The sequence below is a fragment of the Polistes fuscatus genome, unplaced genomic scaffold (assembly GCF_010416935.1).
Source record: "Polistes fuscatus isolate 324 unplaced genomic scaffold, CU_Pfus_HIC Scaffold29, whole genome shotgun sequence".
NCBI classification, from domain to species: domain Eukaryota; kingdom Metazoa; phylum Arthropoda; class Insecta; order Hymenoptera; family Vespidae; genus Polistes; species Polistes fuscatus.
The window spans coordinates 207,610-220,500 of NW_025113106.1; the positions used below are offsets into that span (position 1 = coordinate 207,610).

Below are 12,891 nucleotides of genomic sequence, written 5' to 3' on the forward strand. Positions count from 1 at the left end.
TGAGTGCTGCGTACAAGTGAACCTGAACCATGCGCGGGGTGCGCAGGATCTATTGATCCAACGTATGCGCGAGTTTGGGGCGGGGATCGCGGTTATCGCAGAACCGTGGTGGGTTCCATCCGGTAATGAGAAATGGTTCTCGTCCCTGGGTGGCGCTCCGCTATCTGCGTTATTGATGGGTGAAAGTAGAAGACCCTGCAGTCTGGTGCAAAGGGGTAACTTCTTTGTAGCTGGTAAGTGGGGGGACTCGCTGGTGATTTCCGTTTACTTTCCCCCCAGCGAGGTAATTAGTAAATATTGTAGACTCCTGGACGAGCTTGAAGAGCTCTTGGGAAGATTTCCTACCTCTCCGGTGATGGTGGCTGGCGACTTTAGTGCCCGGGCCCATAGATGGGACCCGGGGGGTAGGAGTAACCTAAGGGGTGGGTTGCTCTCTACCTGGGCCAATCGGTTGAACTTGCACCTCTTCAACTGAGCTGGCTCCCCCACGTGCGTTCGGCCGTAAGGGTCGAGAATCATTGACCTCACGTGGGGCTCGTCAGCTGCTAGTGTCCGCTTATCGGAGTGGAGGGTAGATCAAGCAGAGTCCCTTTCGGACCATGCGTATGTAGTTTATAAATACTGCCATGAGACTGCAGGGGTCCGAAGCTTGAGCCGGCCCGGCAAGACTTTCCCTCGGTGGAATGCGAGGGCTGCGGACAAGGACATGCTCGACGCTGTCCTTATATCGGGCGACTGGACTCGTCCCAGTGGTGAGTGTAGTGCGCGGGATTTTGTTAGGTGGCTGCTCGGAATGTCAGTGCGTGTGTGTGATATGGCACTGCCGAGAGCGGTGAACACGAGGGACAGAAGGAGGAAGGCGTGTTGGTGGTCGCAGGAACTGTGTGCACTTAGGGCAGAAGCGACTGCGGCTAGGAGACGCTTTCTGAAGGCCAGGCGCAGTGGGGACCAAAGAAGAGTGGAACTGTGCCTGGAGGCCCGCAGGGAGACTAAAAAACAATTGAAGAGGGCCATTAGGAGGGCCAAAGCCACTGCATGGAGAGACTTCGTTGGGACGCTTGAGGCGGATCTGTGGGGCAGACCATATCGCCTGGTCATGGGGAAGTTGAGGCCATACTCAGCACCCTTGACGGAGGTACTCGAGACAGAAGTGATGGACCGGGTGCTGTGGGGCCTATTTCCCCAAGTGGAGCGGAACATTAGTGGGGACCTGCGCGGTGTTCAAGTGGATGGTGCGGCGGTAACGCTGGAGGAGGTGCTGACTGCGGCAAGGAAGATCGCCGGTGGAAAGGCTCCGGGACCGGACGGGGTCCCTGGCATAGTGATAAAGGCAGCAGCGGTCCACTGCGGGGTCGGCCTAGCTGAACTGTTCACGGAGTGTCTCAGGACCAGCAACTTTCCAACAGCCTGGAAGAGCGCAATACTGGTCCTGATAAAGAAGAAACTGGACGCCCAACCGGATCTGCCTGGCTCCTACAGACCGATCTGCCTGCTGGATGAGGCCGCGAAACTGTTCGAGCGGGTGATTGTGGCAAGGATAAACAGATGCCTGGAGGCAGGAGGTCTGTTGTCGCAGGCGCAACATGGCTTTCGCGTTAGACGCTCAACGGTCGGTGCCATAATGGTGGTGAAAAACGTAGTGCGGGAGTGTGTGGACAGTGAGTGCGTTGGGATCCTGACTTCGTTGGATATCAAGAACGCTTTCAACTCACTGCCATGGGAGACCATCTTCAGGGCGCTGGATGGAATGGGCCTTCCCACATATATTGTGAACATTGTAAGGAGTTATTTGTCCAACCGAACATTATTGTTTGTCGGGAAGCGTGGACAATTAGAGGAAAGACAAGTTTCGTGCGGGGTTCCGCAGGGTTCGGTGCTGGGACCAACCCTGTGGAACATAGCCTATGACAGTGTCCTCCGGGTTCCGATGCCGGGGGGTTCCCGGGTCGTCTGTTATGCAGACGACACGGCCCTTCTGTCATCGGGGCGGGACCTGTCGGAGGCAATCGCGAACGCGGAACGCGACCTTGACGTATTAGTGGGTGCGATTGAGGAGCTTGGCCTCGAGGTGGCGCCACACAAGACGGAGGCAATGGCCTTCCCTGCCTCTGCCCTCCGCAGACGCAGGAGTGTTCCGGCCCCCGCCATTAGGGTTAGGGGGTCTAGGGTTGTTATAGGTCCCAGAGTCAAGTACCTGGGCGTGGTGTTAGACTCTAACTTCACATTTAGGCCCCACTTTGCGGCCTTGATTCCGAAGGCGGAGGGGATCCTTCGGTCTCTTGGAAGGCTCCTTCCGAACCTTCATGGACCGGGGGAGAAGAAGAGACGCCTCTACGGTAGCGTGGTCCAGTCGGTGCTCATTTATGGGGCGCCGGTGTGGTGGCGCGCTGCTGTGGAGGACATGCGTGTCAAGCGGGCCATTCGATCGTTTCAGAGGAGGGTGGCGATCAGGGTGTGCTGTGCATACAAAACGGTGTCGTTCCATGCGGCGATGATGGTTGCGGGGATCATTCCTCTCGACCATCTTGCGCCCCGACTGGCGGAGGTGTATGTGACCCTTAATGATGCGGAGGGACCTGTTCCTCCGGCCATTAAGGCGGCGCTGGGCGCTGAGGCCAGGAGAATGGCGGTCGCTGCATGGAAGGAAGAGGAGTTAGGTTTAACGGGGGTAACGGGAGAAACGGGGGCGCGGGTTAGGGCAGCTATTGCCGATAGGTTGGATGAGTGGGTTGAAAGGCCGCACTCCATAAGTACGACCTTTCACACCACTCAGCTGATGACCGGACATGGTTGCTTCCCTGCATTCCTTTGTAGAATAGGGAAGGCGGTATCTCCGCAGTGCTTTCACTGCGGAGCGAATGTAGATGACGCTGACCACACCCTGGTCGACTGCCCTGCGTGGGTGAGTGAGCGGGACGGCCTTGTTGGGGACTTGGGGGAGGGGCATTTCTCCCTCTCCGGCATACTCAGGGCATCCTTGGATATGCCGGGGGGTGGGATGCATTCCGGTCTTTCGCGGGGCGCGTAATGAGAGCGAAGGAGAATGCGGAGAAAGAGAGAGAACGGGGGTTGCGTGCGGTGCCGCAGAGGAGACTTGCTCCTAGGCGGCCCCTCGGGCGAGACTTCGCGTGCCTGGGGCGACGAATGGCTGACGGCTGTGCGTCGATTCCCCCTCATTGTATGGAGATTCGTATATTGTACTGGAGTGTGAGAGCTGTGTGTGAATACGGTATGAGAGTGGTGTGGGCCTGACTGGAATACTGTCTTATTGTAAGGTCAGGCCAAGAGTGAGTGAGTAATCTGCGCCTCCAGTTGTATCTGTCGAGTGCGCCTAAGTATGAGAGATTGCGCCTCCGGGGAGGAAACTCTACCGTTGAGAGCGCTGGATGTAGGAGTGTGTGTGTTTGTGCGGGAGAAAGCGCGGCAAATATCCGACCGGGCTTATTAGGGGAGAGGCATATAGGTAATTTGAATTGTACAGACTGTGCGTTGCGCCTGCCTCTTCTCATCGCGGGAGACTTTGCACCAGGTGGGTTTTTAGTCGGTAAGAATCCGACACTCCCTTGAGTACCGGGCTCAAGGGGCCTATGAAGGTTTTCCCCCTGACGAAAAAAAAAAAAAAAAAAAAAGGGTTGCGTCAGGGGCCCCCCCGTGGGTAGGGGGTAGTAGAATACTCCCACAGTATTCCCTGCTTGTCGTAAGAGGCGACTAAAAGGGAGGGTATGAATGGTGTGTGTATGTTCTCTGTGTGGCTATTCCTTTCTTTAATTCTTGCTATCCCCTCTTTTCTTCTCTTTTTTTCGCCTCTTACTTCTTTCATTTCCTTTCCTTTCCGCTGGCCTGTGCCAATCAAATTAAATAAAAATGATGAAAGGTACAGATTCAGCGAATAAACTGTGTGGGAGGGAGACCTTCACACCGGCGATGACAGGTGGTGCGAGAGCAGGCCACCCATCGTCGTTAACATGCAACTGCTATGAGTCTGGGGTAGGTGACCCGGCCCTGACTCTGGATAGAGCTACGGGAAGCTGTTCGCGGGTAGGCGACCTGGCCCGCGAACTGACTAATGCGTCAGGAAGGCAAGGGTGCTCCTCAGAGGAGGAGCCAAAGTGCACTTTAGAATGCACCGAGGAGATGGAGACTGGCACACCAACAGCCAGAACACACAAGAGGGCGAGGCCGTTAATATATTCCTCATCCTCAGAAGAAGAGGTCATTGATTTGACCAATGCGGAAGTGGTCTTCCCGGAGGGGCCATCGATCTCCAGCATTGAGACTGGTAGGTTGATCGAACGAATCTTGGATCATGCAATGGAGGCTGAATCCAAGAGAGAGACATGCGGAAACATTAAGGGTGAAATCTCAGGTCGCATGAAGCATTGCAACCTGGGAATTATGGAATTAGCCAAGGAATTGAAGGCAAGAAATAGGGCGAATTGTGGCCCTGATTTCCAAGTCTTATTAGAACAACTAAGGGCGGAAACTAAGGCCACCAACGACCGGCTGAGGCATGTCGAAGAGGAATGCTCGCGCCTTAGAAATGAGCTAAGGAGAAATGATGCGCTCCTCGAAAGACAGGCGATGGCAAAGGATGTGGCGAATGTCCCAGTAAGAGCATCCGTGACGAACCAAACTCGATCCATTGGGGAAGAAAGACTGGCTATGTCTAGAAGGGGGGTGGATTTGGTCGGCGGGGCGACCACAAGGATCCTCGCTGAGCTGTCCAAGTCGATTATTGGAATTCAACAGGAGTTGAAAGAGATGAAGGAGGGGCGGGGCTCATACGCCCAAGTGGCAGCCCGACCACGGGTTGCTCCCTCGCCAGTGATGCTGACGCCACTGGCCCATGTCTCAGAAAGGGACGGGTTTACTGAGGTTAGGAGAAGGGGCAGGGTTGTTGTGCCTGTCGGGGGGCCCTTGCCCACACAATCGGGTGTCGGGAGGGTTGCGTCAGGGTTGCGTCAGGGTTGCGTCAGGGTTACGATGCCGAACACACCCTGATTGAGTGCCCTGCGTGGACGGATGAGAGGGCCTCCTTGGTCAGGGAGCTGGGGGGGTTGCAGCTCACTCTCCCCGGGATAGTCGGGCGATCCCTGGATACCCCGGGGGCGTGGGCTGCATTCCAGTCCTTTTCAGGACTAGTTATGAGGGCCAAGGAGGATGCCGAAAGAGCGAGAGAGAGAGCTTTGTATGAAAGAAGAAGGATGATTGCTAGGCCGCGTAGGAGAGTAGCTCCTAGGCGGCCCCCCCGGGCGAGGCTCCGGGCAGCTTTGGCGGCGACTGGCTCGGTCTAGTTCGTCGCTTTCCCCTGAGGAGATGAATGAGCATGCTCATGCATGGGGTGTATGAACCCGACCATTGCATCATGGGATGGATGGTCGGGTTAGTGTATATATTTATAAATAGTAGTTTTAGGTTGCGCCCCACCGGGGGTGCGACAAGCTAGCTATAAGATGTATGTGAGTGGGTGTGAATGGAGAGAGCCTGGCAAACCGGCCAGGCTCATCGGGGTGGGAGTGGGTGAAGTATGTGCATGTAGCACGGTTCCGCCCCTCCCACCCAACGAATGAATGTGAATTGCACCAGGTGGGTTTTTAGTCGGTAGGAATCCGACACTCCCTTGAGTACCGGGCTCAAGGGGCCTATGAAGGTTTTCCCCCTGACGAAAAAAAAAAAAAAAAAAAAAAAAAAAGGGTTGCGTCAGGGTTCCCCCCGTGGGTAGAGGGTAGTAGAATACAATTCCCTGCTTGTCGTAAGAGGCGTCTAAAAGGGAGGGTATGAATGGTGTGTGCATGTTCTCTGTGTGGCTATTCCTTTCTTTAACTCCTTCTATCCCCTCTTTTCTTCTCTTTTCTTCTCTCTTACTTCCTTCTTTTCCTTTCCTTTCCGCTGGCTTGTGCCATTTGTTAAAAATTATATAAAATGAGTACAAGATCAGCGAATACCCAGTGTGAGAGGGATACTCACACAACGGCGGTGATTGGTGGTGTAGTAGCAGGCCACCCTCCGTCGTCATCATGCAACTGCTATGGATCGAGGGTAGGCGACCCGGCCCCGATCCTAGACAATACGTCGGGAAGTTGTTCGCGGGTAGGCGACCTGGCCCGCGAACTGACGAATGTTTCAGGAAGAGAGGATATGGAATTCGACTCTCCAACGTCGGATCCATACGAAAAAGGGCGAGGCCGATAGCCTACTCCTCGTCGTCCGAGGAGGAGGTTATCGACCTCACAAACCTAGACGGAATTCCATCCAAACCGTCAACGGCTGAGTTGGAGACAGGGAGTTTGATCCAGCAATTGTTGGATCATGCCGCAGAGGCCGAAACTAGGCGCAAGTTGTGCGGCAACATCAAAGGCGAGATTTCGGGCCAAATGAAGAGCTGCCACCTAGATATCGCGAGTATTGCCATGGAGCTACAGGCTCGCAATACTGCGAACTGTGGCCCCGATGTAAGGGAGGCTCTGGAACAACTACGGGCCGAGACTAGGGCCACCAATATCAGGCTGAAACAGCTTGAAGAGGAGTGTTCGCGCCTAAGACGCGAACTAAAGCGCAAGGATGCGCTCCTGGAGAAGATAAAATCAGGAGGTGGAGCAAACGTCCCATCTGGACCCAATGCTGTGGGCGGGACCCATTCAGCTGCTCCAAGCTCCAACACCCAGGAGAGACTGACTGCGGCCAGAAACGCAGAGAAGAATTTGGATGGCGGGGCAACGGCCAGGATATTAACCGAACTGGCGAGGGCTGTCGTGGCCATCCAAGAAGAACTAAGAGGAATGAAGGAGGGAGGCGGCACATATGCCCAAGTTGCAGCTCGGCAACGGGTTGCCCCTCCGACGGCTATCGCGACACCACCGGTTCCTGCTCCGGACAGGGACGGGTTCACGGTGGTCAGAAGAAAAGGCAGGGCTGTGATACCTGCTCGGGGGCCCTTGCCAACACAACCAGGTGTTGGGAGTGTTGCCCCCCCACTGTGAATCCTTCAAGTAAGAAAAGGAAGAAGAAGAAGAACCCAGCCAAAAGGATCAGGGAGACCGCCGCAGTCTCCCTGACCTGCGAGGGAGGAGCCTCCTACCTGGAGTCTGTTAAGAAACTGGAAAGTAGCGTCAACCTGGACACCATTGGTGTCAAGGGACTCTCATATAGGAGGGGCCTGACGGGCTCCTTCATATGGGAGGTCCGGGGTAAGGACGCTAATGCGAAGGCGGACAAGGTCGCGGAGGCCTTGAGGGGGGTCCTCCCTGAGGCCAAAATTTTAAGGCCTCAGAGGACCTCCCCCATCAGGTTGGAGGGTCTATACCCGACAACCACCCTCACCGCGATTAGGTGCGCGTTGCTAGAGGGGAGGTCGGGCATTGACCCGAACCTCATAACGATGGGAGATATCCGGCCGGGCAGGGGTGGTCGTTACGAAGCCACGGTGGTGGCACCGACGGCCCTTGCCCGGGCGGCCATAGATAGGGGCAATATGCTTGTGGGATGGGGGAGAGTGCGGGTCTTTCCCGTAAGACCCAGGCCCCTGAGATGCCACAGGTGTCTCGCAAGAGGCCATGTTGCGGCCTCTTGCTCGGCACCCTGTGCTAGAACAAATGTATGCTTCCGGTGCGGTGAGCCGGGGAATGTTGCTCGCGAGTGTAGGGGCGGTTCCAGGTGTCCGGTTTGTGTGGAGGCGGGTCGCTCCCAGACCTCGCACAGGGCGGGCTCCTGGGAGTGTCCACTGGTGCCTTCCATTAGACGAAGGGAACAATTACTGGTGGTTGCGGGCCAAAACGTCGCACCAGCGCGTACTAGTTATTTGCCAGCCGACAAAAGTGCGGGACCGAGTGCTGGACCTAACGTGGGTCCAGTGAACAACGCAATGGAGGTGGAGCAGGCGGCTCCTTCCCCTCCATGCAACCCCAACATGGTGTTGAATTAATATGGCGGTGGTCCAAATTAACCTCAACCATGCGCGTAGGGCCCAGGATTTGCTGGGCCAGCGAATGAGGAGGTTAAGGCGGACATCGCCATAGTATCGGAGCCGTGGTGGGTTTCCTCTGGGGATGAGAAATGGCTCTTATCCCTGAAGGGGTCGCCCCTCGCCACGATCCTCGTGAGCAAAGGTGGAGGAACCTGTAGCCTAGTGCGCAGGGGTTTGTTTTTTGTGGCCGCTAAATGGGGGGACTCGCTAATAGTCTCAGTATACTTTCCCCCCAGCGAGGATATTAGTAAATTTTGTAGACTCCTTGATGAGCTCGAAGAGCTCTTAGGATCATTTCCTACTTTTCCAGTGTTGGTTGCCGGAGACTTCAATGCCCGGTCCCACAGATGGGATCCGGAAGGCAGAAGTAACCTAAGGGGTGAGTTGCTCTGCATGTGGGCCTATAGGTCGAACCTAAGCCTGGGCAACCAGGTTGGCCACCCCACGTGCGTTCGGCCGCAAGGGTCGAGCGTTATAGACCTTACGTGGGGATCTCCGACAGCCATCGTCCGCTTATCGGATTGGAGAGTGGATTAGGCCGAGTCACTTTCGGACCACTTGTATGTCATATTCAATTATAGGCGTGAGGCTACAGGCTTCCGAAGCCTTTGCTCTAAGGAGAGAATTTTCCCTAGGTGGGATACGAGGGCTGTGGACGAGGATAGGCTCGCCGCAGCCCTCGTATCTGCCGACTGGACACGGGACCATAGTGCCAGTGGGGAGAACTTAGTGTTGTGGATAAGACATGCTCTGAAGGGTGCGTGTGAAATCTCTATGTCAAGACTTGGTTCGACGAGGTGCCAGGAGCGTGCTGTGTCGTGGTGGTCGTCGGAGATATCGGCATTGAGGAGGGTGGCCACGACGACGAGGAGGCGCTACCAGAGGGCTAGGCGCAGCGGCGACGCAGCCAGAATACAAGAATGCCTGGAGCGCAGGAGAGAGGCCAAGAGGGGTTTGGTCCGTGCTATCAGAAGGGCCAAGGCTTTGGCCTGGAGGGACTTCCTCACTACCATCGAGGAAGATCCCTGGGGGAGGCCATACAAGCTTGTTATGAACAAGCTTAGAGCTCGGGGTCTCCCCCTCCTTACTGAGACACTGGACCCCTCTCTGCTGGCCACAATCGTCGGATCCTTATTTCCGGGGGACGGCCAACCGGTGTCCCCGAACGAAGACTTGCAGGACCTGGCTGGGGTGGAGGTGCTGCCGGAAGAGGTGCGCAGGGCCGCTGCCAGGATTGGCCTTGGAAGAGCACCAGGCCCTGATGGTGTGCTGAGACTAGTAGTTAAAAGGGCTGCTGATATCTGCAGCGGGGGACTGGCTCGCTGCTTTTCTGGCCTCTTGGGGAACGGCGTGTTCCCGGAGTGCTGGAAGAGGGCCGGGTTGGTCCTCATAAGAAAGAGGACTGGAGAAGACGTTGCACCGAGTTCGTTCAGGCCCATATGCCTGCTAGATGAGGTGGGGAAGTTATTTGAAAGAGTGATCGTCTCCAGGGTGAGCGAGTTTTTAGAACTAAGAGGAATATTGTCGCCGAGCCAACATGGCTTCAGGGTTGGCCATTCCACCCTTGGGGCCGTTGGGGAGGTCCAACGCTATACACAGGAGTGCGTGGGTGCGGGACGGGTTGGTGTCCTGGTGTCACTGGACATCGCCAACGCGTTTAACTCGCTCCCCTGGATGACTGTATTTGAGTCTATGACGAGGTGTGGCTTCCCCACCCATCTAGTTAACATTATAAAAGACTACTTTAGGAATAGGCTCCTGTCCTTTATAGGAGGACAGGGCACCGTACACAATATAAGGGTGACGGGTGGGGTCCCACAGGGCTGTGTCCTGGGCCCCACACTGTGGAACATCGCCTACGACCGGGTCCTCCGTGTCCCGCTGCCGGGGGGGTCTCGTGTCGTTTGCTACGCAGATGACACGGCCCTTCTGTCAGCGGGGCGGGACCTTGCTAGTGCGATGTTAGCGTGTGAAAGGGACCTCGAGGTCCTTGTGAATGAGATAGAGAGTTTGGGCCTTAAAGCTGCGCCGCACAAAACGGAGGCGATGGCCTTCCCTGCCTCTGCCTTCCGTAGACGCAGGATTGCTCCCCCCCCCCTGTGATCAGACTCAGGGTGGTTTGTATTGCGGTGAAGATCAGCGTGAAATACCTGGGCATAGTATTAGATGCAGACATGACATTTAGGCCCCACTTCGAGGCCTTAATTCCAAGAGTGCAGGGAATCCTTCGGTCTATTGGGAGGATCCTTCCGAACCTTCACGGAACCAGGGAAAAGAAGCGACGCCTCTACAGCAGCGTGATCCACTCCGTGCTCCTTTATGGTGCTCCGGTGTGGTGGCGCGCTGTTGTGGAAGATCAGAGGGTCAGGCGGGCTGTTCGGGCCCTGCAAAGAAGGGTAGCAATCAGGGTGTGTTGCGCGTATAAAACGGTGTCCTATTATGCGGCAATGATGGTCGCGGGGATTATTCCCCTCGACAATCTGGCGCCGCAGCTGGCGGATGCCTACGCAGCGGTCCGGGAAGCGGACGATCCTGTTTTCCCTAGGACAAGGGCCGTGCTGGGCGCTGTTTCCAAGAGGAGGGCAATTGCCGCATGGAAGGAAGAAGAAGTAAATCTCGTTGGCGCAATAGGAGCAACGGGGGTGCGCGTGAGAGCAGCCATCGCTTCCAGGTTGGAGGAGTGGGTTGGAAGGCCGTTTTCTTTGGAAACGACCTTCCACACCACTCAGCTGATGACTGGCCATGGCTGCTTTCCCGCGTACCTATACGGTATCAGGAAAGCAGACTCCCCGCGGTGTTTTCACTGCGATGCGGGGAACGATGATGCTGATCACACCCTGATTGAATGCCCTGCATGGACGAATGCGAGGGCCTCCTTGGTCAGGGAACTGGGGGGGGGTGCAGCTCACTCTCCCCGGGATAGTCGGGCGATCCCTGGATACCCCGGGGGCGTGGGCTGCATTCCAGTCCTTTGCAGGACTAGTTATGAGGGCCAAGGAGGATGCTGAGAGAGAGAGAGAGAAAGAATTATGAGAAATCGAAGAAGAATGAATGCTAGGCCGCCTAGGAGCTACTCTTCTACGTGGCCCCCCCGGGCGAGGCTCCGGGCAGCTTTGGCTGCGACTGGCCCAGTCTAGTGCGTCGCTTTCCCCTGCAGAGAAGTTAGAGCATGCTGATGCATGGGTTGTATGAACCCGACCATTGCATCATGGGATGGATGGTCGGGTTTGTGTATATATATAAATAGTAGGATTAGGTTGCGCCTCACCGTGAGGCCCAATAATTAGTTATAAGGTGTGAGTGAGTGTGTGAATTGAGAGAGCCTGGCAGATACTGGCCAGGCTTATCAGGATGGGAGCAGGTGAGTTATGTGTCTATATCACGGTTCCGCCTCTCCCATCCAATGAATGAATGTGATTGCACCAGGGGGTTTTTTAGTCGGTAAAAATCCTACACTCCCTTGGGTACCGGGCCCAAGGGGCCTTTTGAAGGTTTTTCCCCTGACGAAAAAAAAAAAAAAAAAAAAAGGGTTGCGTCATGGTGTCTCCCCCGTGGGTAGGGGGTAGTAGAATACTCCCAAAGTATTCCCTGCTTGTCGTAAGAGGCGACTAAAAGGGATGGTATGAATGGTGTTTGATTGCTCTCTGTGTGGCTATTTCTATCTTTAATTCTTTCTATCCCCCTTTTTTCTATTCTTTTCTTCTTTTTTTACTTCCTTCCTTTCCTTTCCGTTCTACTAGGCTTGTGCCTATATTGATGATTAAAAAAATGAAAGCCACAAGATCAGTAATTGACCCGTGTGGAAGGGACATCCACACACCGGCGGTGTCAGGTTGTGCTAGAGCAGTCCACCCTCCGTCGTCATCATACGACTGCTATGAGTCTGGGGTAGGTGACCCGGCCCTTACTCTGGAAAGAATTACGGGAAGCTGTTCGCGGGTAGGCGACCTGGCCCGCGAATTGAAGAATGCTACAGGAAGAGGGGAGTGCTCTGTAGAGGGGCCAAAGTGCACTACGATGTGCACTGAAGAGATTGAGTCTTGCACTTCAACAGCCAGAACGCATAAAAAGGCGAGGCCAATTGTATACACCTCATCTTCGGAAGAAGAGGTCGTAGACTTAACCAATGCAGATGTGGTCCTCCCAGAGAGGCCGTCGATTTCCAGTATCGAGACTGGCAGACTAATTGAGAAGATTCTGGACCATGCAATGGAGGCCGAAGTGAAGAGAAAAACTTGTGGCAACATCAAAGGAGACATATCAGGTCGCATGAAAAGCTGCAACCTGGGGATTGTAGAAATAGCTAAAGAACTACGAGCGAGAAATATGGTGAATTGTGGCCCTGACTTTCAAGTTCTAATAGAACAGCTTAGGGCAGAAACCAAGGCCACAAATGACCGACTAAAACAAGTAGAGGAGGAGTGCTCGCGCCTCAGGAAAGAGGTAAGAAGAAAGGACGCACTTCTGGAAAGATACGCGATGACAAGGGATGGCAGTGCCAATGTCCCAACAAGGGTAGTTGGGACAAGTCAGACCCGATCTGTTGGGGAAGATAGATTAGCCGCGGCTAGAAGAGGAGAGGATTTGAACGGTGGGGCGACAACTAGATTACTCGCCGAGTTGACAAAATCCATAATAGCGATACAGAAGGAACTTAGTGAAATAAATGGGGAGGGGGCTCTTATGCCCAGGTGACAGCCCGGCAGCGGGTTGCTTCCCTGCCAATGACGCGGACGCCACTGGCCCCCATCCCAGATAGGGATGGGTTTATAGAAGTAAGGCAGAGTGGCAGGGTTGCGGTACCTGCTGGGGGGCCCTTGCTAACACAACCGGGTTTCGGGAGGGTTGCCCCCCCCCTCTGTAGGTCCTCGCGAGAGGGGATTATTGAGAATAATATCAAATTGGACGACATTGGTATAAAAGGACTA

General features: G+C 55.1%; 1 protein-coding gene across 1 annotated transcript; it reads left to right on the forward strand.

The window, feature by feature from the left end:
* The first annotated feature begins 10,137 nt into the window (after positions 1–10,137).
* Positions 10,138–10,971, forward strand: LOC122519054. The gene has a single exon (XM_043638218.1). It carries the CDS (start codon positions 10,138–10,140, stop codon positions 10,969–10,971), a length of 834 nt encoding a protein of 277 aa, XP_043494153.1.
* Positions 10,972–12,891: the final 1,920 nt, after the last annotated feature.